General features: G+C 43.5%; 1 protein-coding gene across 1 annotated transcript in view; it reads left to right on the top strand.

Moving 5' to 3' along the window:
• The first annotated feature begins 6,489 nt into the window (after positions 1-6,489).
• The window catches only part of LOC121444936 (short transient receptor potential channel 7), a 120,867-nt gene continuing 100,222 nt past the window's right edge, over positions 6,490-27,134 (top strand). The window contains exons 1-2 of the mRNA XM_041646881.1: positions 6,490-6,511; positions 13,908-14,685. Of these exons, the coding sequence (XP_041502815.1) occupies positions 6,510-6,511; positions 13,908-14,685 (780 nt within the window). The 5' untranslated portion in view covers positions 6,490-6,509. The remainder of the gene's footprint in view (positions 6,512-13,907; positions 14,686-27,134) is intronic.

Below are 27,134 nucleotides of genomic sequence, written 5' to 3'. Positions count from 1 at the left end.
AAATATGTATAATATCTTCCTTTACAGAACATATGAAATTGTTTCAGAGCCCTATCAACCCTCTGTGTTATGTTCATTAATTCTCCCTCCTCCTAAGCTCTGGCAAACACTGGTCTTTTTTTTACCATATTCATAGTTTTGCCTTTTTCAGAATGCCATATAGCTGGAATTACACAATATGTTACTTTGCCACTGAGACTTCTTTTACTTCATAATACACATTTGTGACCTAGAATAATAGCTTTTTAGTATAATAAACAGCCTTTGAAAAATTATTCCTACAATCACAAGCAAAATAATATCCTAGGAAGCTCTTTCCATTTTGTCTATAGGACGGCTATGTTCTGGTAACTGTTTCCATATTTCTGTGGGCTATGACCCTTTGGCTGCCTCTCCAATTTTGCTGGTCATGGCAGTCATTGTCATAGTCTTGTTCAGGATGTTGAAGCATAGCCATATGGCCTCTTTTGCTTCATGGTTCCATCCCACATACTGCCATCAGTGAGCCTGTAACAGACTATCTTCCTGTTGGTGCTGCTCTGAGAGAAGCCCCACTGCTGAAAGGCTCTGTGACCCTGGTGCAGCTCCGAGCCAGAGCCACATTCTTATGCCTTCAAGGGCCCTCATTTATTAAAAGGAAAGTTAATGAGGGCCTAGAGAAATGGCTCAGTAGTTAAAAGAATGTACTATTTTTCCAGAAGATTCAAGTTTGGTTTCCAACACTCAAGGAAGGTGGCTCACAACTGCCTCTAACTCCAGGTCTAGGGATCCACCTCCTTCTTCTGGCCTTCACAGGCACCTGCACTCACATGTACAGACTCCCCCCCACACACACACAGACACACAGACACACACACAAACGGAGTAAATAAGTAAATATAAAATGAAGCATAAACGTTTTTACTGGATGAGTGACATACTGAGAATATTTACTGAAACTAGAAAGTCACAATTCTACATCATGAATGCACAACACCAGCAGACTCCAGGTCTCCATGCTTGAGAGACTTGTATTCTCAGTCTCCACCTTCTACAGTGGAAATTCTCCCATCACAACCTTGTACAATCGCAGCACTGCTTTCCATATTTCCAGGGCCATTCTAATAGCCAATTCACAGGACCCCCTAATATCATTGCCAAACAGTTAAATACTATGATTCAAGATAAAAATTTGAAGTTAATCAACTCTTACATAGCCAATCTTTCCTTTAGCATCTCGAGACTTCACTTCTTCATGTTTCCTTTGTTCTTGCTGGTACATGCTAGCTAGTTCTTGTGGCTCCTTAGGGGAATTAATTTTTCCAGTCTTTGACTCAGAGCCTCCTCTACTGCATTATGAATCTATGGATATTAATATCAACTTGGACACTGTGTACAACTTAACCTTAAATACAGGCATGGTGGGAAGAAGGATGGTGGTGTGGGACCATCGGGCACAAGCTATTTCATATGAATGAGGCCTATATATCATCCAAATCTGCCAGTGTGCAATAGACACCGGGTTCCAGCTCATTTTCCTTTCCATTCTAATGGTCAAAACCTATGCGTTCAGGATGTCAGACAAGTGCTATGCCACTGAGCTACATCCCCAGTCTGCTGAGACCACTTAGTAAAGAGGGTAGGTCATGTCCTCAGGTCTTAGAGTGTTCAGAGGTGGCTGTGAAGCTTGAGTCATTCAATGATCCGCATACCCTCATCCCACCAGTCCCGGATACTCACCTTGGCAAGTCTGACTTGGCTGAGCTAGTCATCTGTGAAATTCCATTGCTCTGAATACAGATTTTGTGACTCAGACACTAACTTTCCTCAGACTGAAAACACACTTCTTCACATGTAACAAGGGTCCTTTGCCTTTTATACCCAGATATCAGTATTCTGTTATATACCCTCAGCATTATCTTTCCATCAAATATCAGTAGTATTTAACAAAAGCTATCTAGTACTATTCAGTCAGCAATTATTTCTCCTACATTTCGATCCATGATACAGCTCACTACTGTATATTCTTCTACCTCCTAATTCACTACAAGAGAAAATGTAAGCACTGGACCATTGCCTTGTTCCATGAGACATCTACGTTTCATTTAGGACTTGTGGTGGAATCCATATCACCAACTGGATGGTAGTGAACCAGTCTGAAACCCCACTGTCTAGTTTCTTAATTTATTCCTGGTAGCAGTTCAAGCAGAATACATTCTCCAGGAGTCAGACTTTTCAGTGGAAATATGCCTTAGAGATCAATGTCTATAAAGAGAGGGGAGAGGAAAGGGGGATAGGCAGAAGGAGAAATCCAACTGTGATAGTTTGCCCAATGGCGCATGACATTGTCCACTGTCAAAAGCAAGCTGGGGAGGAAAGGGTTTATTTGGTGTACACAGTACAGATCACTGTTTATCACTTAAGGAAGTCAGAACAGGAACTAAAAGAGAGGAAGAACCTGGAGGCAGGAACATATGCAGGGGCCATGGAAGGGTGCTGCTTACTGGCTTGTTCTCCATGACTTGCTTAGCCGGCTTTCTTATAGAACCCAGAACCACTAGCCCAGGAACATGAACAACCAGAATGGGCTGGGTCTTCTTCTATCAATCATTTTCATTAAGAAAATGCCTTATAGCCAGATCTTATGGGGTATTTTTTTCATTTGAGGTTCCCTCTTTCCAGACAACTCTAGTTTGTATGTCAAGATGACATAAGACCAGTCAGCACATTATATTTATTTATGAAATTTTCACAGTAAAAATCAATGGTTTTATATACTGATTTTTTAAAAAGTATTTCATATTAGTTTCACTTTCTTTTATAAAAAAACCTTCAACAATTTATGGGCTGATTATATAGCTTATACAATTCTAGTACAACCTTTGAAATTTCAATGCACATGCCAAATTGGATAAGCCACAATTTTTAATAAACCATAAGTATACATACAACTAATTTAGCACCTGTCGTAAGATATTTGATTATGCTGTGTAAAGGCATGTCACTTGATTGGTTTAATAAAAAACTAAATGGCCAATAGCTAGGCAAAAGTTAAGGCAGAACTTCCGGACAAAGAGAGCTCTGGGGGAAAAATAAAGAAGAGTTGCCAGCCAGACACAGAGGAAGTAGGACATGCAGGAGGAGAAAAGCCACAAACCACGTGACAGCACACAGAGTAATAGGAAGAAGTTCATTGACATTCTAAGAGCATAGAAACAAGCCTAAGCTAAGGCTGAGATTTCACAGTTATTAGTAAGTCTCTGTGTCACAATTTTGGAGTTGGAGGTTCAAAAAAAAATGTTACACACACCATCCTATTATGAAGACACTGTTTCAAGTTACCTTCTAATTGTTTGTGAATAAAGACACATATTTCATGACTTGAGAACAAACAGTCTAGAACATGAAATTTTTGTCACATTTTTGCTCTGTGTATTGCTATACAGAAGGAACACATCAGTCCAGGACCCAACCAAACAGCACAGGCTATTTGAAAATATTCTGAGAGGTAAGACAAGAACATCTCAAAGAACTTACTTATTAGAAAAAGACTTTCATGCTTGTGGCTTCAATTTCTAGAAGAGAACAGGGAAGTGTTTCCTCCAAGGGAGGTTTTTGGTGAGCTACCTGTGAAGTTCTTGGGTGCAATAGCACAATTTACTGAACCAGGAATCAGTATTTTTTTTCTACTTTTAACAAGCTGATTGGGCTGTTTGGACCACAAACAGCTGAGTATTATCGCTATTCAACAATGCTGAGTAATAGCAAAGGCTGAAGTCTGTGCCAGGCACTGCTCTAAGCTCTGAGTGCCCTCACTGCAGCTATAAGCAAGCAACTGCTGCCATTTTCATTTTCTAGGTAACAGGACTGAAACGTGCACTCGGAATGGATGATGCAAACACAATATGTTGATGAGAAGTCATGTATTCTACACTCTACCGTGATAGAAAGCCAAAGTCAAGATCCTTTACGGAGGAACCTTAGACACCCTCCAGTCCAAGAGCTGAGAGCATTCTCAATCTTAAATGTGGATAGCAAATACCTGATTATGCCAGTGTTCTGCTTATTAAAAATGGCACTTTCATATGGGTGTGACATTTTCCAGACGGTAAGTAGCTGCCCATTGAGCAAATACCTCTCTAAGTGTATGTAAGTAAGGAGCTCTGATAACGAGGCCTCTGAAGACCACATCCTTCATAATATGTTAACTCTCATCTGAACTGATGCTGATCTTTCTTCAGCTAATTAAGATTTCTATTATTTCTATAAAATAATTAATTCACTCCCCTTTCTTCTCTCTCTTCCCCCTCCTCTGTTTCCCTTCATAGATGGATATATGTGCAAATATATATATATATATATATATATATATATAAACTTTATTCATCATTGGTATATATTAATATATTTTTCAATTAAATTATTATGGATAGAAAAAGGAAGTTTATCTCATAAAACTATACTATTTCATAAAAATATACTATTGCCTATTTATTAAAAGACGAGCATCTCTATCACTAGCAATTAAAGTCCTAACTCAATATTCATGAGAAAGTGTTTTATAATTAAGAAAATTTTGTTCTATTTTGATTGATCACTAGTCATGATGATGAGGATGTAGCCCACCGAAGCACCTCACTTTATGGCTGTGCAAAATATTTCTGCAGTAATATTAAAGAGTTCATAAAATTATCATTTCATTCAAATGATTAAGCCTACTTGTTTGAGTGTAATGAAAAATTAAAATCCTATATTCTTTAGGGCCATAAATATTTTAAAGAAAGATATTTTACTTTTAAAAAATTCTTTTAGAAAGTACATTATTTAAGAAAACACAATCATTAATATTGGAAGGTTTGTGTGGAGGCTTATGGAATAGAATTTGTCTCCAATCATAGAAAGTTTTAACTAGCCGGGCGGTGGTGGCACACGCCTTTAATCCCAGCACTCGGGAGGCAGAGGCAGGTGGATCTTTGTGAGTTCGAGACCAGCCTGGTCTACAAGAGCTAGTTCCAGGACAGGCTCCAAAACCACAGAGAAACCCTGTCTCGAAAAACCAAAAAAAAAAAAAAAAAAAAAGAAAGAAAGAAAGAAAAGAAAGAAAGTTTTAACTAGAGGAATTCCCTAGCTTCTTTTGAACAAAGAAGGGAAAGAAAATATTGAAATGTATCTACTACTGAAGGAAATGCCAACTCTCTTGGGTGCTTTGCATAAGTTGTTTCAGTTAATTATCACCATAACAACTGATAAAGGGCACCATTAACCCCACTATCACCCACAATTTGCATATGGAGGAGCTGAGATTCAGGGAAGTTAACTATTTATTATTGTCAAGGTCACACATTTAATAAGAAAATTAACATCCTAGAGTCTTTCTCCACACATCTCCAAAGAAAATGCTAGAAGCATTTCGATGAGTCAGTGCAATCTGATTTGCATATAAAACTAGAATGGAAGTGTGCAAAACCCACTAGAAGCCAATGTTTTAATGTGCTGCATTTGCATATACCGGCAATTTTTATAGGTGACAGTTACTACTGATCTTTGAGTTGGTTTCAGAGAATAAGCACTCTGAGTCAACAGCCAAAATCGACCCTGGAAACTGCCATGGCATCGCAGGTAAGGATATTTCTTTCCCATGGTGTCATCAAGATACCTTGGTGTTTAAGACTCAGACCATTTAATAACATATCAGTTGGAAAGAATGGGATCTATCAGTGAAATGGATTTGTACACCGGGAATTTTCTTTCAAAATATGGAAAGTTACATATAAAGTTAATCATTATTAAGTGTCTTTTTTACCAGTGTCAGATTGTCCTAGGAAATACTAAAAGATCAAATAACAAGGGTCAAGTTAGAGAATGCACCACTCTCAAAAGAGAAAGTAGGTGTGGTTTGGAGTGTTACAAAAGGTTTTAGTTTTTTCTTAATCCCCACCCCACTGGTGTAAACACCTACAAACCAACAGGTAGGAAATTAGCCCCTTCTCCATTTTTCACTTGTTTAAGTTCATGAAGACTCTTCATTTTGCTTTGCATAACTGAAGGCTCTGTATGTGAGTGCGTGTGTGTGTGTGTGTGTGTGTGTGTGTGTGTGTGTGTGTGTGGTGTGTTACGCACTGCTCTAGGAGGAGGGGCAGAAGGAATCCTGAGGGCCCTGGCAGAAACAGTTACTCTCTCCCTTTCAAAGCTACGTCTGGAAGAGGGTGGGGACTATACCAGCCCATCATCACGCTGTATGCCAGTCTCACACACGGATGCTTCTCCTTCACATTCTCCGGGAAATTTCCCCCAGACTAAGAAAAGGACAGGAAGGCAAACCGGCCACAAACGGCGAGTTTTCACCATTACCGCACAAAGGAAGGCAGAGTGCACTTCCACACCATCGCAACTCCGCTCTCTGGAGCAGCTCTCGACTTCAGCACCACGGAGAGCGGCACCTCGGCCACCCATGGGGAGCCAGATCCCCGGGACTCAGCACAGGATTCGGGTCATCTAGAGCAGGGACAAACCTGCGTGTTCTACTCTCAATGTAAGTGGCTATGGTGGTTGGTTTATACTGATTTTCTCAGTAGAGACTGCTTTCTCCCTGAAATATGGAATTGAACTTTGTTTATTAGCCCTTTCGCAGGCATTGCTTAGATTTGGGGATCTAAGTCTGGAGCTGAAATCTTAGCTACTGAGTTGGTAGAATATTTCTCCCCTTTATCAGAGGTCTAAGTTTACAAGCTATTTAGAAATAGGGAACCCAGCCTGGTATCCTGGCCCTTTCATGCTGGGATAGTACCGTTTTCTTCCTAGAAGAGAGAGTGTGTGTTGTCTGGGCTTCTGCACTACTGAGAGGGTCTCTGGTTTGATTTAATATAAATATGGAGTTGGGAGGAGAACCGTAGCTACATTATAAGAGATTATTATCATTAAAGAACTACAGGTGATGATTAAAAGGTTATTTTTTCTGTTTTCCTTCTTTTTTTAATCTTTTTTCTTGTTACAAATAAGGTCCTGGAGATATATTTCCTTTAGGCATTCATTTCAAGATAACAAATATGCTTTTAATAAAAAGAGATGTAAATCTGGGCAGGACTTTGGGCATAAGCTTTAACACCAGAGATCACAGAGTCCCTCATTGGAGTATAAGCTGTAAATTCACTTATGTAAGGCTGAGTAGTTATAACCAAGACACTGTGCCATTAATTGTCATTTAATGGATTCAGGGTAGATCTGAAAAAGGCAATAATGACTGACCCTGTCTGGTAGCAGTCAGTAAATTTTTGCCTCGGAATGCCACCTGCTGGTGGGTCCTTTTTCTAAAGCATTGGGCACACATCAAATTTATGAATGAATTCACATAAAATCCAGAATTTCCATTATGGATATCATACAAATCCATTCCCTAAAATCGACTATACAGTAACTTCCCAAGCTTCTAAATCACAGTGCAATTTCATATTGATTTCCTCAAACATTTGTTCTTTAGCTTAAAGGTATGTAGACTAGCCAAATCCTTTAGGCAGTAATTAACCCAGAAAAAAATCAGAACTATGTGGTGCCTCCCTGTGGCTAATTGTGGCATGCATGTGGTATCTTCGACGAGAACTACCAGGAACTGTTGCTTCTGACAAGCAATTATCCCCCCCTCCTCCAGCAAACACTCAGCAAGCCATGGGTTTCTCTTCTAGTTCATTCCAGACTCTTGTCACAGAGGTAGAGGAACTTCATAGCACTGTGCACATTTATTTTATTCCAAGACTAGTTTTAACATCATTATTTGAGCTGGTTATTTCATCTCTATCTGGAACTGTGTAAAATATGAGAGATAGACACCTAGTTTCGTGTCCTCTGCAGTATAAATAGGCAAATGAGGATTTAAAAAAAAAAACAAAGACAAAAGTCAAAGTACTAGTTAACTGGCTGGTAATCCATAGCACAGTTTGTAGACACTAGGAATAACTTTTTCCTAAATGATGCTATTTTTGAGAAAATGAATTACTAGTAGAAGCATTTGACATTTAGGAATACTAGATGATATTTTCCAACCCAAGATCAAATGGAAACCCACCCATCTTCGCAGAACTGCTGGAGGGCAGCCCTTGCTATAAACAGCATGGATAGCAAGGGTGGTCTGCTGGTCCCTTGCAGGGCCTGGCTGCGAAGTAGATGAACTCACATACACAGTGAAGTAACTAACCAGGTATCTGCTTTCTTCTACTGGGGATGCAAACTTTACTCCCACCAACTTAGGCCCAAACCCAAATGCCTTAGCTCCACAACTAATGCAATAAATGTAATGATATTCAGGGACACACGAGCACGTACTGAACAAAGGAATTTATATGCAGTTTTTCACCCCGGCTTCAACATATGGGGAAGGTACAACTCAGAAATCATTGGAAATCCACAAAAAATTCAGGAGTGTGATGACAAAATGGAAATGTTTTGGTTTTCTGCTCTAGACATTCAGAACTTGACAGACAGACCCTCTGATGCTAGCTGCTTCCTCTGCCTAACATTAGCGTCACTCACTCATGGCAGAGCTGGTCCCTCGGAGCTGGTACCTTATGTTTGGAATTCTCAATGAGAAACAAGAAATAATACCTCTAGGACTATCTGGTTCCTGTATTCAAGAAAGTCAACACTGGTCAATACCGGAACTTTATCATTAAAAATCAAATTAAAGACCAATCCGCATCAAGCATTTGAGAACTGACCTATTTGACCATGTATCATGTCTTAAAATCAGGGACACTGGATGCCAGGTTCATATGCACTATAAGCAAGCAATCCCCTTGCTAACCAGGTTCCTGTGCCTTGACAGGAATGTTTTCAGGCTAAATAAACATAGAAAACACATGAGGCAGATGTGTGACCACAGCATCCCAGACGAATGCAGGAGCTAAGAGGCTAACCGAGCACACACCCGACAGAGGGTGCCCCGTCCACACCTGGGGTATCTGGGGAAACACGGCTAATGTACTGAAGCTTCACTTCCTTGTCTGCTCAGAGTGGATGGAATAGCACCTACATAATGCCATACTGTCTTAACAGTTAAATTGTTGATGCTTGTGAAGTGCTCGGCCTGAAGGCTACCGTGGTTAATGTTGGTAAGTATATATATTAATTGTAAGGATTGAATAGTCATTTAGGAAGATAGCTAAGCTTATCATATGATAATTTACATTAGTAATTTATATAAAGCACTCAATATGGTGATTGGCACATGGTAAATGTATGTGTGTTTACCAACTGGATCGTTCACAGTCATTTGAAACAATAGCTGATTGTATCAGCATAGAATACAATCTGAGCCAAAAGAAACTGAGTGTGCCTGCATGTAAGGTTTTGATCATCACTGTCTCTAAACTGTCTAGGACACTTGGTACAAATGTCACTTAATCTTCAGTGAATACTGAAAAAAAGCACTGAGGTTTCGGAGAAGACTCCAGAGTATTGACTCTCTCCTCACTGTGGACGAGAACTCAGACTTATTCATTAGAAGAGGAAGCGCAGAACCAGGCTGGGTTTCCACGGCACCTGATCTCAGTTCTGGCTTTTGTTTGGTTTTGCATCCAGCTGGAGAATGTTACTGACTGAATCGATTTCAGGCTTGGATGATCGGCACAGAGGCCTTTGATGCATGTAGCAATGTTAGAAAGAGAGAAAAAAGACAACACATCTCTCAAAAGGCCTTCTTAAGTGGCCATTTCCTCATTAGTAATCAAGCTCAACCTTAACTCCAAATCTATACACGTGTGCAGCTGGACTTGGGGCAAGATTGCTACTTTCATGGCTTACTCACATCTGGCTTCCTTCAGACTGACTGATGTGTTGGTGAGAGCAGCTCGATAAAAATAGCATTCAAGGGAGTTTACTGAGCACCCCCCAGATGGTTTGTCTCCACTGGAGTTCTTCTTGATGACACCAGCGTCAGTGTGCGTACTCTGGAAAATTAAAGCCACAGCATCTTAACAGAGATGCTCAGTGAGTTTGATCACTCATCTCAACAGCATTGAGTGTGGATAAAAGGCATCTGGGTTTAAAGTTTGTTTTTAAGGAGAGTATTAAGGACAACCAAATGCCATTTGCACCAAGAGACAATCCCTCCCTCATTGGCCCTGCAACTGGGATGGGGGTCCAGGAGGATGACACATGAGTTCTCAAGCTTGACCCTGAGCGCAGGCTGTGGTGGGCTGAGTGAGTCTGTAATAGGATGTCTTTTGTGGATTCTGCCCCCGACCCGTGGGATAAACATGTCCCAAAGTATGAATGCTGTCATATCAAGAGTAAATGGCAAAGAAACGGTAGTTAAATATATCCATAAGTGTACAAGCGTCTAAAAAAGCCATCATTAACAGGATGCTAGGACTGGGGGAGCTCAGAATACCACAGTGAGGTGTAGGGGCTCACCAGTATTTAGTCTTTCCAGGTCTGCTGTGAGGCCCTCCTGTCAGAAGCTATCAAACTGAGTGGCATATCCCATGTTACATGCTATTAGCCATGCATGATTTTTAAATCCCAAATTCAACTAGAAAACGAGGAGAACTGATCATTATTTGGACATCCAAATGCATCTCAAAGCTGAGACTTCAAAGGCTGTGAAAGACAGAGTTGTTTATCACCTTAAATCAGCTTTCAAGGTCATTCAGGAAAATGCAAGGCTACCAAGGACAGTCTCCCTCTGACAAATCCCAGCCATACATTCACACACATGTGCACTTGTGCATGCCCCCCCCCCCACACACACAGTGTAATCATTACAGGCACACCATAGGACACCAATCCTCATTCCCTAAGATGGAAACCTTTCATTTCACCTATTACAGTTTGTTCACTTAAGAGATGAGCACATTAATATTCTGATATTTTCTTTTGTTTTGCTTTAGTAATGAGAAAAATTAATAAACAATAGGTGAATTTTCTTTAAGTTTGTAGGCTTCGATGTCTACAACATTCATAGAGTTTGAATTTAGATTGGGTATTTCTGTGTTCCTGCAAAGTGCTCTCTGCTCTAACTTGGTTCAGTGGTTATTCTATTTCCTTTGAATTTGCTCCCCAAGGCTTCTTGCTATGTAATAGCTTGGTACCCTTGACCTTGTAGTCTGGACTCCTATCCCTTTTGGACATACCTCTGATGGGACGGGGAGAGCGAATCAAGCTGCCCTGCTTTCTCCCTTGAAGACAGGGGCTACTCCATCCCTAACACACAGCTCACATGCTCTTCCCAGGGTGAAGCTGTGATGACTAAGTCCAGACAGATGCTCCCAAGCAGGACAGAAATGCATCTTAGAACAGGCTGAGTAATTCTATGAGGAAGATTACTCTTCTGGGGTTTCAGCTTCCACAGTTTCTGGGTGTTTCTGTGCCCAGACGACAGGCTTTGAAAATTAGCTCATCCAAACCCTGGGTGAGGGTCTGGAAGACAAACAAGGTGACAGTTCTCCCCTCCTCAAGTGCCTATAATAGTAAACCTGCCCACTATCTGAGCCTCTCTCTCTTGTGGAACCTGGGATCTGCCTCCTTCTCCTGTAGAATGACTGCTGGGGATCCCCTCCTGGGATCTGCCTCCCTCTCTTGTAGAACAATTGCTAGGGATCCCCTCCTGGGATCTGCCTCCCTCTCTTGTGGAATGATTGATGGGGATCCCCACCTGGGATCTGCTGTTGCATGAGGAAGCAGCTGCCCCTGTGAAATGGTGGCACTTTGGGAAGACAGGGCTCAGAAGGAACGTGTAAATTGGAACCCTAACACTCTTCCCCCTGCAGTCTTTTACCAAAGTACACCCTAGAACAGGGCAGTTTGGATTCCCTTCCTGACTCAGCAGAGCTCACCATCAGGGTTTGTTGCCTGGAGCTGTCTTGGAGGGGTTTCCCATGACTGCCTCCTTCAGTTTTTGCAGATGAAGGAGCTGCCCCACCTGGCCATGCGATGACTTTCCCAAGGGGAGTGTGACCAAGCTCCACACAGGATTTAGATTACCAAGCTCTGACCCTCCAGTGCTCTACAGCAGAGGTCGCCCCCCAAGGACCTGGAGCAAGTCACAGGTTAAATGAGTAGGAAAATAACAGAGCTCAAAATTCCAAAGTCTGCACAGTCATAAAACACCAAGTTTGATTTAAAAGCTTATTTTTCCTACGGTTTGAGTGAAGAACCAAGCATTCTGCATGCTGCAGACACAGTCGGGAACAGAGAAATGGTTCTCGGGACCATGGCGAACGCTGGGGTCCTCGCTCTGAAACAGACACTCTCCGGGTTAAAGCTATGCCATCCTGGATCATCTAGATAGCAACGAGTGAGAACAGACAGGAAAAGGGGAACTCAGGCAGGAATAACTGGGGGTCAGTGCTGGCCTGGGGGTGTATGTGGTCTACCACCTCTATTTTACATAATCTGGAGCCTCGAAACTGGGTACCCGTTAAAGGTCCTGAGGCTGGCTAGAAAGGCCTGGTGTGAACTCAGGTTACATTGTGGCTGCATCTTTCTAGTTTGTCATCTTAAATTTTTGTCATGGCTCAGTGAGGTGGCTCATCCTTTATCATCAAGCCTCACAACTTGAGAGTTTGATGCCTGGGACTCCCATGGTAGGAGGAGAAAAGCCAACTCCTGCAAGTCCCCTCTGACCTCCAAAGTGCTCGCTCAGTCTCTCTCTCTCTCTCTCTCTCTCTCTCTCACACACACACACACACACACACACACACACAGAGAGAGAGAGAGAGAGAGAGAGAGAGAGAGAGAGAGAGTGAGAGAGACAGAGAGAAACAAATTGATAAAAGTAAAGAAAAATCAAAAACCCTTGGCAAACTCTTAGGTGATTTGGCAAAGCCAAGAAGCCTCCAGACTGCCAGCACTGTGTGGATTCCAAGTCCTCTTCCATCAGCACAGCTGAGGATAAAAACCCCTTTTCTGCTGGTTTGATGGAGGAACTCCACAACCTGACTACGTAAAGCTCTTAGCACCACACCTACGACATGAAAGCTTCTCAGTACATGCTAACTGCTGCTATTCACAGATCAGCATGAGCTGCTACTCTGTGCCACAAGGGAAGGGCAACAAGCCTGGAAGCCAGCACAATATGGAAGCTGAGCCGCTTCTTCTGCTGAGAAGAGTGAAGGCAGCTTGAACTGAATCTAGTCTGAAGGAGATGTGGCGACTTCCCAAAGAGGCTGATCCCTGGCCTTCAGAAGAGGCAAGATCCCCAGTCCTGTTCCCGGACACACCTTTCCCTTGAGTAGATAGCTGGTTTACCTGAGGATCAGTGGACATGGCCCACATAGAGGTGGAACCACAGAGAGACATGGCCCACATAGAGAATGGAACCAAACGTAGGGACAGTCCTGTGTGGCCAGGCTTGCAGCCTAGTGCAGCTGCAGGTTAGTGTCAGAACTCAGCAGAGGCTGAGACATGGGAACTAAAGGCAGAGTTAGCCATGAGGCCAGGTCCATGTCCAACCCATTGAACCCGGGCATAACAAGAGACAGGAAGAGGCAGACGAAATTAAGAGGGAGAATTCTCTAGGCTCTGTGTCCAGATTGCACCCACATCGCGGCACACAAAACACTGTCCACATTGTACAGGTAAGAAAACAAGAATGCACCGGCTCTGCTTTACACAGACGGAAATAAAATTTTCCTTGCCCAATTCCCCACACACACAGTGCACTTCCTGTCACAGGGCTTCTCAGTTTGCTTTTCTACCTCGCTCCACCCCTCTAATGTCAGGAAGGAACAGTCAGTAATCCTCCAGTTGAAAACAACAACAACAACAACAAAACAAGAGCAGTACTTCAGGTGGTTCAGCTAGTCTTGATGTCAGCGGTAAAGACAGTGTCTAGCAGAATTACAATGCAATACTCTTAACTCAGTTTTTGTTTATCCTTCTGGATAGTCCCCAGCCCCCAAGAGAAGTAACCAAGCCTCTTTGCCCTTGTCCTTCAGGTTGGGGAGCAGCACCTTCAAAAACATGCAGCGCAGGCACACCACCTTGAGGGAGAAGGGGCGCCGCCAGGCCATCCGGGGTCCCGCCTACATGTTCAACGAGAAGGGCACCAGCTTGACGCCCGAGGAGGAGCGCTTCCTGGACTCGGCAGAATATGGCAACATACCAGTGGTCAGGAAAATGCTGGAGGAGTCCAAGACCCTCAATTTTAACTGTGTAGACTATATGGGGCAGAACGCACTGCAGCTAGCTGTGGGTAACGAGCACCTGGAGGTCACGGAACTGCTGCTGAAGAAGGAGAACTTGGCACGTGTGGGCGATGCGCTGCTGCTGGCCATCAGCAAGGGCTACGTGCGCATTGTGGAAGCCATCCTCAACCATCCAGCCTTCGCTCAGGGTCAGCGCCTGACACTCAGCCCACTGGAGCAGGAGCTGCGGGACGATGACTTCTACGCCTATGACGAGGATGGCACGCGCTTTTCCCACGATATCACGCCCATCATCCTGGCGGCGCACTGCCAGGAGTATGAGATTGTGCACATCCTGCTGCTCAAGGGGGCGCGTATTGAGCGGCCCCACGACTACTTCTGCAAATGCAATGAGTGTACGGAGAAGCAGCGCAAGGACTCCTTCAGCCATTCCCGCTCGCGCATGAATGCCTACAAAGGACTGGCCAGCGCCGCCTACCTGTCCCTGTCTAGTGAAGACCCTGTCCTCACTGCACTGGAGCTGAGCAACGAGTTAGCCAGACTTGCCAACATTGAAACTGAATTCAAGGTAACCCTCCACTCACTGGCCATCCTGCAGGCAGGTGGCCCAGAGTCACGTGTACCCCAAAACAAAATGGGTTGTGCATCTATCTAAAACAGGGTTAAAGATCTTGGGTTCTTGTCTTTGGGGTTCACAATAGGGGTAGGTGGATCTAGTCGTCTGTGGCGGGTGTAGGCCTAAGGAAAAGCAGCTCAGCCTGAGATGTTTTCAACTACATAAGGCTAGTAGAGAGGCAGGGGGTGGTGATGGAGGGAGAGGGAGAGGGAAAGAGACAGAGTGAGGAAGGGAGAGAGAGAGAGAATACCAATGAGGCAGCTTTGGCCACAGAAGCCCAGAAGGTCCAAACACACGAGGATCTGGAGTTATTAACGGGGCTGGGACTGAGATTTAGCACTCCTGTGTCACTGGGTAGTACAACCCTCACACGCACATTTCTGGAATTGTCCTGGACTATGAGTTATACAGTTGACTTCAGAATGACCAGGAAAAGAACATCAGCTTTTCAAAGAATTTTGAGATAGAATCTTGCTACATATACCAAACTAGCCTCCTAGTTCTACTGCCTCAGCCTCCACAGGCCTGTGTTTACAAATATGGGGTGCCGTTCTCTCAACTGGCTGCGGCAGAGGCATGAGATCAAACTCTTCTTAAAGAAGGGTTGAATTTGTCATTCCAGTGAATAAGGTCCAGGATTGTCCCAGAATTCAGCCACCTGGCCAATATCTCTGCCCACTAGGTCAGCTCCAAAGTTGAAGATCTGCCCCAAAGGCTATGACTGAAGTTTCAGTTTCGCTGTCTCTAAAAGAGAAGGTCCTACCCAGGCTTAAGAGTCTCTTTTGACAGAATGCTTACTAAGAAGAGCAAACACTTATTAGGCACTTGCTGCTACATGGCAATTACCTGGCTTACCTGTGACATCTTATTTGAGCTCAACCGCCATGTGTCAAGGGTACAACGCCCCTATTTGCATACGAGCACAGGACTGAAAACACACAGTTTAGGAAGCAGCCAGACCCCGAAGCCGACTCAAGCCTGCAGCTGACAAGTACCTGAGCCTCATTCACGTTCTCAGCTCCATGGTTTCATCTGCTTTGTGGGCATGATGGCGGGGTGTGAGTAGGAGAGCAGCAGCCACAGCTAGACTCAGTCTATCTCGCCCTGTCGCCTGCTAAGAGAAGGCTGTTCTGGGTGCTGTGTGCCGTGGACATACAAGGAGGCACCACGCACAGAGTTGGCAATCCAGCCGGGAAAAGATGTCACCATCAAGTGAATAAAATTCATTGTCCAAACCAGATGTCAACATAAGAGGTGTCCCTGTGTGGGGCACAACTAAGTAGTCAATGCTTAGTCCTGCCTCTGGCGAGGGAGCCTTTGCCAAGCCGCTCAGGCAGGACTCAGGGGAAGACTGACAGGAGAATTGGGCCCAGATGAGACAGGTGGAGGTGAGAGTCACAACAGCCCAAAGAAGGGAAGGGACAGAGAAGAAGTTCCCTGTGACTACAGCACAGCTCCCTAGATGGGTGGGGGATTTATTCCAAAGAGGTACAGTAGTAGGCATGAATGTGGGGGGCCCAGAGCACACAGACCCTGCTCGTCAAGTCTGAATACTTTGAATGGTATCCTGCAGGAAATAGAGATCCACTAAAACCTTGTGAGGAAGGTACTACAATGGTGACAGAGATTCAGAAATTTGATTGACAGGAAAGAAAGATGAATTACAGGGGCAAACCGGAACTAGCGAAAGAGGCAATTTGGTTATGCAATAAGAGACCAAAGACGCCTGTCTGTTGGGAGAAGCTTGTCCCACAAGTCAGGGCCAGGCGAGCTCTTCTAACAGGAAGGGGCAGGGCCACGGGCTATGAAAACGGAGTGCTGTGATTGTGCCTACTTTATTCCATCTGCTCCAGCCCGGCCCTGTGCACTGAACCGGAGCTCCTCCCAAGATCCCTGTACTGCTCTTGGCCTCATTTGGACAGAGTGCATGGCAACCCAGAGAAGCTCCCAAGAAACAGCTGTTGCCTCTTTCCTTGTCTGTCCAGTAACCTCGGTCTCCTGAGGCCAAGGACAGCCCAGCAAATGGGCTTTGCTTGCTGCCCAGTGTTCAAGTGGACCCTGCACGCACTGTGTAGAAGGAATGCCTAAGCCAATTAACCCAGCTATTAATCCTGGCCAAAGGTGGGAGAGCAGGCAAAGAACGTTATTGGATCAGATTATCTGGGTAATCGCGTGTCTCTCTACTTACCTCACACCTGAGAGTGCGCATCGCTAGACTAACATTTGGAAACACAGCTGAGGCATTTGTTTCTATTAGTGAAATCAGAAGTCTGACATACTCCAATATACATAATGTCTAAATCAGGAAGGTCTGTGAATGCATCTTTTGAAAGCAAATATGACATTTGATTTCAAAAGTAAATAATGAAAATTGTGGCCCATTAAGCAGGCTATGAACACGGTGAGAAGCATTTTCTAGAATGCAGTGGTTCACCCTGAGTAAAGAGGTAGCTGAAGGACACTCACTGGCTATTAATGCCTTGCTAGTTAGCGCACGTGAAGTAACTTATTTCAGACTGTGGATAAATGGCCCGTTATAAATTAACCTGACTGATGTTTAGAACTTATGCTCATTCACCCGTCTCTGCATGTCCATTCCTAGGACTATAAATCTCAGAGAGCAGCTTCGCAGGAAGTCAGATTGCAGCGAGAGGAAAAAGAACCCGTGGGCGCATTCTGTCAAGCACTCACGAGTCTGTTCTGTTCTCAAGGGACTACTTGTTGTTGTTCAGGTAGCCACATCATGAATACGACCAGATAGCATCAATTACATAGAGCCATCAGGATCACTGGAAATGTGTCATATGTCACCTTTCATGTCCTTTAAAACAGTCTAGAGTGGCCTCCCCTGGGTAGGAAACATTATACACAATAAGCCTGAATTCAGTCGCCTTGGCTGTTGTTTCTGGAGTCGTCGTGATTTATTAACAGAATCAAGCAAAGTCATTAATAAGAAGTGTAACCTATACCAGGGTCTTGGGCAAATGTAGTTGAAGTGAGATGCAGCAAGCTGTTATTTTGTCTTCAGTCTAATTGTCTTGGCTCTAGGAAGGTGTCGCTAGAGCCTTCCTAGTGCCTTGAATGGGACCTAGTGAATTACTAGGCCTTCTGGAAATTCTTGATGAAGAGAAGGAAAACTCCCCAAAGGGACATCATTCTGGCTACTGAGATGTGAGATTACTTGGGATGTGCTTTAGCCTTCTCTGACACGGGCGTCTATTTAATGGAAGCACTTGATATGCATTGTAAATCTGGATCGTTCTAACAAGGCTCCCAGCTTGGTGGGGGTTCTAGTTTACTCTCTGTTGCTGTAATAAATACTATGACAAAAAGTCACTTGGGGAGAACAGAGCTGTGTCAGCTCACTGGTCACAGTCCATCACCAGGGAAAGCCAGGGCGGGAAATGCAGGCAGGAGCCAGGTCAGTCACAAAGCAAAGACCATAGGAGAGTCTGGCTTCTGGTTTACTCTCCCTGGCTCTCTCAGCTACCTTTCTGATACAGTCCAGGATGAATGATGCCAGCACAGTGGGCTGGACCCTCCCACATCTATCATTAATCAAGTGTCCAGTTGATAAAAACTAACCAGCTAACACAGTGGAGGAACGAAGCCCATACACTAAATAACCAGGGACTGACTCTATGCTATACTGTGTGTGTGTGTGTGGGGGGGGGGGGGGGGTGGAAGGCAAAGGGGCGCGCGCGTGTGGGTGGGAGTGTGTGTGTGTGTGTGTGTGTGTGTGTGTGTGTGTGTTGTGTTCCAGGCTCTCCTTAAAGTGGCTCTTGGAGGTGGTGTTGCCTGATTGAGTGAGAGCAGTGAGGAAGGACTACTACCAAGTGATGTCAGAGCTTCAGAAAGAGAGGAGGCCATGTGTGATGCCAGGACCCTCTTGCTCCTGCACATTCTGCTACCATTTAGGAGCAGGAGCGTCTGTGTTCCTAAGTCAGGGAAGGAAGAAGCCTGTCAAGGTGTTTGTCATTAGTGATTGGCGGTCCTGAAGATGGTTGAAGGTGCCACCGAGGAGGCTTTCCTGTTGGTACAGTGCCAGCTCGGAGGCACCCTGTGCTTCTGCCTAGAGCTCAGCGGGGGAAGAGTAGGGAGGGCAGGAAGATCAAACTGTAGCCAGTTTTGAGAGAGTGCTAATGACCTTTCTGTGTATCAATGGATTCTTAACCACACATATTATGAAAAACAGACGATGAATTATGTATCAATGTTGGTGCTGTCATTTAAAGATCCATTTTAAAAAACCTCTGGGCCTAAAATACCGCAAACTAAATATGCAAATAATGATAAATCAGACCGATTTACCACCTGCTGGGAGTCAGGCAAGCCCCCATACAAGGTAAAGATGATAGTCTGCAATCTGCTGGAGAGCATCTCAGAGGGATAAGGAAGAGGAGGGAGCACAGTTCTGTCTCCTGATGCTGAGAGCTCAGAGGACATTTGAACCGTGGCCAACTAGAGCCTAGGAGCCAGGAAGCAGAGTAAAGGGCCAGCCTGGGCCAGAGGCAAGCAGTGAAAGAAGCTGAGCAAGCCTCCAGAGTTGGAATCGACCTCTCACATGCTTTGGGTTTTTAAATTGTATAAACCAACTCCCTAGGAAAACACAGTTCCTTGAAGCTGGCTGGTAGTATAAACAGATGTCTGCTTAATATGCAGGGAACAGCTTGAAAATGGTTTCGTTTGCCACTGGGAAAATATTTTTTTTTAAGCTGTGAAGGCTGCAGGTGTTAAAAGGAAGGGTTTTTTTTTGTGGGTGGGGTAAGTGTGGAGGAGATTCTGGCAGCAAAGTCCTCAAAGAAGTCTCTTTACTGTCATCCCTGGGACCCCTGGGGATAGAGGTGCCACACCAGCTCTGTGTGAGAACATTTAAGGACACACAAGCTGAGCGAAGGAAAGAGAGCTCTCAGGCGCCTGTCCATCTGTGCGCTGAGCCTGCCCTCACTGATGGCAGGCAGATGTGGACCCACATGGTGCAAGTGTGGTCCCAGCACTTAAGGGGAAGGTGCTGTCTGAATGCGCTTAGTCTTCTCCGGGGCAGTACTCATAGGCCCCTGGATTTGAGAGCAAGATCTGGGGAGTGGCTTCGTGTGGGAAATAGGAAAAAGATGACTGACTGCCTTTGACCAGGCTCCGTCCAATTTACCATCTGAGTGTCTGGAGGAGCAGTGCCCCAGAGTGTGCGCTAATGATTGACGTCACAGGAAATCGGCTGCTCAGTATGCCCGTTCACTCACTGGGTCACAGACAGTACATAAAGTTAGAAGGTCCTGCTCTTGTGGGTTTGTGCTGTCGGGAGCATCAGTGTAGAATGTGTAGGTTGGGTGGCAGGTATCTGAGCAGGACAAAGGAGGCCACTACACTCAGGAAAGCGTGGGAAGGGTGCAGGCTCCCGCAAGCACTCAGATAACCAAGCTTTACTTTTTCAGTGCAGAGTAAGAGCCAAGAACTGGGTCCTGAGGTCAGACTGACCCACGTTCTATCTCCCATTAACCACGGGATTTCCAGCACCATCTGAAAGTTCATTTTCTTGTCTGAAAATGGAGGGTGGGAAGGACTGGACTCTTGTAACTGGTCTGGTGGATGCTGACTTCCCTTCCTAAGCTGTTCCTTTTACTCTTGGGATGTCCACCTCATGATCACCAGTCTGCAAGAACCTCAGGCACCTCATCCCACTTACTGCCCAGCGAATCCTCACACCCATGCTTTGCTCAAGAACAAGTGAAGAAGTTGGGGATGTTTACCCCTAGTGAGCTCTCAGTGTGGACAAGGGTTCAATGAGGTCAGTACTGTAAGAAGAGAAGGCCGTCCTGAGAGAGCCTGGCACTGCGCGTCTGCTGACCCAAGTTCCCTCTGGTTTCCTACTGCCTCGACACCACAGATTCCCTTCCAGTGAACACAGCTCACGTCTCAGCACCTCCTCTTCTTACAGGGTCTCCTCAATTTTAGCTAAGCTTCCCACCCCCTTAGCAGATCTTTGCAGAACGAGAAAAAAATCTAGGCTACACACGTGAGTGTCGTGATTGGAAATGAGCCAGGGGAGTACTTTCAATTGGAAAAGTTCAGAGTGCGGAAACTGGATAAGAGAGCTGCTAAAATATTACTGTGGAAAGAAATTACGTGGGCTGGAAAAAGACAGCGAAGAGGAGGGAGGCTGAAGTGGGCAGGCACACCAAACACACAGATTATTTTTTTAAAAATATCTCCATGGAAAATATTTATCATCTCTCTGTGTGTCTGTGTGTCTGTCTACCTCTCCACCCCACCCCCTCACACACACACAAATCATTTTCCTCAGAAGTGCAACTGTCAGTCTAAAATATTAGAGATCTAAAGAAAATGGTGATGGTTCTTCAAGGAAATTAGCCAGTGAGAAGCAGCACAAATTAAATCAAATTGATACACAAGGATTTTTCTCTGAGAAGTAAAGGTCACAGCGCCGTGCAAACTGGTTGTCTTATCTACACAGACTGTCGGGATGGAGACACGGGTTTTATGAGTTGCTGATTATTAGTGTTTTGTTAGCAGTCGACCGGCTCTAGAGACTCACAGATGACCTGTAGCTATTCTTTGAAAACCCTGAGTCTGATGCAAAGGCTGTAGGCTGGGGCAGAGATGAAGTGATGGTGTTGTCTGGGAAGATGGGTATTCTTCTAAGAGTTGCAGAAAGAAGCACACATTTTTTTTTAAATTTATTTATTTATTAAGGATTTCTGCCTCCTCCCCGCAACCGATTCCCATTTCCCTCCCCCTCCCCCGATCAAGTCCCCCTCCCTCATCTGCTCAAAGAGCAATCAGGGTTACCTGACCTATGGGAAGTCCAAGGACCGCCCACCTCCACCCAGGTCTCCTAAGGTGAGCATCCAAACTGCCTAGGCTCCCCCAAAGCCAGTACGTGCAGTAGGATCAAAAACCCACTGCAATTGTTCTTGAGTTCTCAGTATTCCTCATTGTCCGCTATGTTCAGCTAGTCCGGATTTATCCCATGCTTTTTCAGACCTAGGCCAGCTGGCCTTGGTGAGTTCCCGATAGAACATCCCCATTGCCTCAGTGTGTGGGTGCACCCCTCGTGGTCCTGAGTTCCTTGCTCAAGCTCCGTCTCCTTCTGCTACTGATTTGGACCTTGAGATTTCTGTCCAGTGCTCCCATGTGGGTCTCTGTCTCTGTCTCCTTTCATCGCCCGATGAAGGTTAATATTCATGAGGATGCCTATGTGTTTTGCTTTTGGATTCACCTTCTTATTTAGCTTCTCTAGAAACATGAATTATAAGCTCAATGTCCTTTATTTATGGCTAGAAACCAAATATGAGTGAGTACATCTCATGTTCCTCTTTTTGGGTCTGGCTTACCTCACTCAGGATAGTGTTTTCTATTTCCATCCATTTGTATGCAAAATTCAAGAAGTCCTTGTTTTTTACTGCTGAGTAATACTCTAATATGTATATATTCCATACTTTCTTCATCCATTCTTCGTTGATGGGCATCTAGGTTGTTTCCAGGTTCTGGCTATTACAAACAATGCTGCCATGAACACAGTTGAGCATATACTCTTATTGTATGATAGGGCCTCTCTTGGGTATATTCCCAAGAGTGGTATTGCTGGATCCAGGGGTAGGTTGATCCCGAATTTCCTGAGAAACCGAAACACTGCTTTCCAGAGTGGTTGCACAAGTTTGCATTCCCACCAGCAATGGGTGAGTGTACCCCTTTCTCCACAACCTCTCCAGCAAAGGCTATCATTGGTGTTTTTTATTTTAGCCATTCTGACAGGTGTAAGATGGTATCTTAAAGTTGTCTTGATTTGCATTTCCCTGATCGCTAAGGAAGTTGAGCATGACCTTAAGTGTCTTTTGGCCATTTGAAGTTCTTCTGTTGAGAATTCTCTGTTTAGCTCAGTGCCCCATTTTATAATTGGGTTGATTAGCCTTTTACGGTCTAGTTTCTTGATTTCTTTATATATTTTGGAGATCAGACCTTTGTCAGTTGCGGGGTTGGTGAAAATCTTCTCCCAGTAAGTGGGTTGCCTTTTTGTCTTAGTGACAGTGTCCTTTGCTTTACAGAAGCTTCTCAGCCTCAGGAGGTCCCATTTATTCAATGATGACCTTAGTGTCTGTGCTGCTGGGGTTATACATAGGAAGTGGTCTCCTGTGCCCATGTGCTGTAGAGTACTTCCCACTTTCTCTTCTATCAGGTTCAGTGTGTTCGGACTGATATTGAGGTCTTTAATCCATTTGGACTTGAGTTTTGTGCATGGTGATAGATATGGATCTATTTTCATTCTTCTACAGATTGACATCCAGTTTTGCCAGCACAATTTGTTGAAGATGCTCTCTTTTTTTCCATTGTATACTTTTAGCTCCTTTATCGAAAATTAGGTGTTCATAGGTTTGTGGGTTAAAGTCAGGGTCTTCTATTCGATTCCATTGGTCGACTTCTCTGTTTTTATGCCAATACCAAGCTGTTTTCAATACTGTAGCTCTGTAATAGAGTTTGAAGTCAGGGATGGTAATGCCTCCAGACAATCCTTTATTGTATAGGATTGTTTTGGCTATCCTGGGTTTTTTGTTTTTCCATATAAAGTTGATTATTGTCTTCTCCAGATCTGTGAAGAATTTTGATGGGATTTTGATGGGGATTGCATTGAATCTATAGATTGCTTTTGGTAGAATTGCCATTTTTACTATGTTGATCCTCCCAATCCAAGAGCAAGGGAGGTCCTTCCATTTTCTGGTGTCTTCTTCAATTTCTTTCTTCAAAGACTTATAGTTCTTGTCAAATAGATCTTTCACTTCCTTGGTCAGAGTTACCCCAAGATATTTTATGCTATTTGTGGCTATCGTGAAAGGTGATGCTTCTCTGATTTCCCTCTCTGCTTCCTTATCCTTAGTGTATAGGAAGGCAACTGATTTTTTGGAGTTGATCTTGTATCCTGCCACATTACTAAAGGTGTTTATCAGCTGTAGGAGTTCTTTGGTAGAATTTTTGGGGTCGCTTATGTATACTATCATATCATCTGCAAATAACGAAAGCTTAACTTCTTCCTTTCCAATACGAATCTCCTTGATCTCCTTATGTTGTCTTATTGCTATTGCTAGAACTTCAAGCACTATATTGAAGAGGTATGGAGAGAGTGGACATCCTTGTCGTGTTCCTGATTTTAGTGGGATGGCTTTGAGTTTTTCTCCGTTTAATTTAATGTTAGCTGTTGGCTTGCTGTAAATAGCTTTTATTATATTTAGGTAGGACCCTTGTATCCCTATTTTCTCCAAGACCTTTATCATAACGGGGTGTTGAATTTTGTCGAATGCTTTTTCAGCATCTAATGAAATGATCATATGGTTTTTTTCTTTCAGTTTATTTATATGGTGGATTACATTGATAGATTTGCGAATGTTGAACCAGCCCTGCATCTCTGGGATGAAGCCTACGTGATCATAATGGATAATTTTTCTTATGTGTTCTTGGATTCGGTTTGCCAGTATTTTATTGAGAATTTTTGCGCCGATGTTCATGAGTGAGATAGGTCTGTAATTCTCTTTCTTGGTTGGGTCTTTGTGTGGTTTTGGTATCAGGGTAACTGTAGCTTCATAAAAGGAATTTGGCAATGACTCTTCTGTTTCTATATTGTGAAGTACATTAAGGAGTATAGGTATTAGTTCTTCTTGGAAGTTTTGGTAGAATTCTGCATTGAAACCATCTGGTCCTGGGCTTTTTTTCGAAGGGAGATTTTTGATAACCGTTTCTAATTCTTCGCAAGTAACCGGTCTATTTAGATCATTCACCTGGTCTTGGTTTAGCTTTGGTATGTGGCACTTATCTAAAAACATGTCCATTTCTTTTGCATTTTCTAGTTTTGTGGCATACAGGCTTTTGTAGTAAGATCTAATGAGTCTCTGAATTTCCTCTGTGTCTGTGGTTAGCCCCCCCTTTTCACTTCTGATCTTATTTATTTGCGTGTTCTCTCTCTGTCGTTTAATTAGTTGGGATAGGGGTTTGTCGATCTTGTTGATTTTCTCCAAGAACCAGCTTTTTGTTTCATTGATTCTTTGGACTGTTTTCTGTGTTTCTATTTTGTTGATTTCAGCCCTCAGTTTCATTATTTCCAGTCTTCTACTTCTCCTGGGCACGTCTGCTTCTTTTTTTTCTAGAGCTTTCAGGTGTGTTGTTAAGTCCCCAATGTATGCATTCTCCGTTTTCTTTAAGTGGGCACTTAGTGCTATGAACTTTCCTCTTAGCACTGCTTTCATTGTGTCCCATAGGTTTGAGTATGTTGTCCCTTTATTTTCATTAAATTCAAGGAAGACTTTAATTTCTTTCTTGATTTCTTCCTTGACCCAGGTGTGGTTCAGTAGTTGACTGTTCAGTTTCCATGAGTTTGTCGGTTTTTGGGGGGTAGCGTGGTTGTAAGCACACATTTTTTTTTTGTATTGCTTTTTTTTTTGTTTCTATTTTGTTAATTTTAGCTCTCAATTTGATTATTTCCTATCGTCTAGTCCTCCTAGGTGTGTTTGCTTCTTTTTGTTCTAGAGCTTTCAGGTATTCGGTTAAATCACCAGTGTGGGATTTTTCCAACTTCTTTATGTAGGCATTTAGTGCTATGAACTTTCCTCTTAACACTGCTTTCATTGTTCCCATAAGTTTGGGTATGTTGTGTGGTCATTTTCATTGAATTTAGGAAGTCTTTACTTTTTCTTTATTCTTCCTTGGCCCATTGGTGATTTGGGTGAGCATTTGTCAATTTCCATGTGTTTGTGGTCTTTCTGAAATTAGTGTTGTTGTTGAAGTCTAACTAACTTTAAGCCATAGTGATCCAATAAGATACATGGTGCTATTCCAATTTTTTTGTATCTGTTTAGGTTTGCTTTGTTACCGAGGATGTGGACAATTTTTGAGAAGATTCCATGGGGTACTGAGAATGTATATTCTTTTATGTTTGAATGGAATGTTCTATAGATGTTTGTTATGCCCATTTGAGTCATAACATCTGTTAGTTCCCTTATTTCTCTGTTAAGTTTCTGTCCGGTAGACCTGTCTGGTGGCAAGAATGGGGTGTTGAAGTCTCCCACTATCAGTGTGTGGGGTTTAATGTGTGATTTAAGCTTTAGTAATGTTTCTTTTACATTTGAGTGTGTGCTATATTTGGGGCATATTCAGAATTGAGATTTCCTCTTTATGGATTTTTCCTGAGACAAATATAAATATCCTTCTTTGTCTCTTTTGATGGATTTTAGTGTGAAGTTTATTTTGTTAGATACTAGGATACCTACCCCCGCTTGTTTCTTAGGTCCATTTGATTGAAAGTTTTGCTGGGTATAGTAGTCTGGGATGGCATCCATGGTCTCTTAATGTCTGTATAACACTTGACCAGGACCTTCTGGCTTTCATTGTTTCCATTGAGAAGTCAGATGTAATACTTCTTTAGATTAGGAAAGTTTACTTCTATGATTTTGTTGAATATATTTTCTGTGCTTTTGAGTTAGATTTCTTCTACTCCTATTATTCTTAGGTTTGCTCTTTTCATGATGTTTCATATTTACTGGATATTTTGTGTTAAGCTTTTGTTAAATTTAACCTTTTCTTTGTCCGATGAATCTATTTCCCCTATCGTTTCTTCAAAGTCTGAGATTCTCTCTTCCATATCTTGTATTCTGTTGTTTATGCTTGCATTTGTGGTTCCTGATTGTTTATCCATATTTTCCATTTCTGGAATTTCCTCTGTTTGTGTTTTCTTTGTTGTCTCTATTTCAGATTTCAAGTCTTGAATTGTTTCTTTCATCTGTTTGATTATTTTTGCTTGGTTTTCTTTAATGGATTTGTTGATTTCTTCCAATATTTCGCTTGTCTTTTCCTCCACTTCTTTGAGGGAATTTTTCATTTCCTCTTTAAGGGCCCCAAACATTTTCCTAAAGTTATTTTTTTAGTCATTTTCTTCTGCTTCATCTGTGTTGAAGTGTTCACGTCTTACTATTGCAGAGTAAGAAGTTTTCAGCGGTGCTGTGTTGCTCTTTGTGTTGTTGAGTGTGTTTTTACCTTGTTGTCTACCCATCTTTTCCTCCAGTTGGTACAGCTGGGGCTGTGTCTCTGGTGATGACTCCTCCAGGTGCCAGTGGATCCAAGGCTTAGATAGTCGTTCCTGGTGGTGGAGTCAGGACCATGGTTCCGGTCACACTAAAGGTAGCTTGGTGCTTCCAGAGGTCGGGCCTGCCTGTGCTGGCTCTGGTGGAGGTTGGGCAGGTGAGCAGGTGGGTGGGTGGGCGTTCCTTGCCCTGCTGGCTCTAGCAGAGGTTGGGTTGGCAGACAGGCGGGCCTTCCTTGCCTCCTTCTGACTTCTTTTTATTATTCTGTTTTCCTCTGCATCTTTCTTGGTGATTTCTTTCTCTCATTCTTGTCTTCCTTCT

The sequence above is a fragment of the Microtus oregoni genome, unplaced genomic scaffold, assembly GCF_018167655.1.
Source record: "Microtus oregoni isolate MIOR12 unplaced genomic scaffold, Mior012 000148F_ref0000004, whole genome shotgun sequence".
Taxonomy (NCBI): Eukaryota; Metazoa; Chordata; class Mammalia; order Rodentia; family Cricetidae; genus Microtus; species Microtus oregoni.
This window is presented reverse-complemented; position numbering and strand designations above follow the sequence as displayed.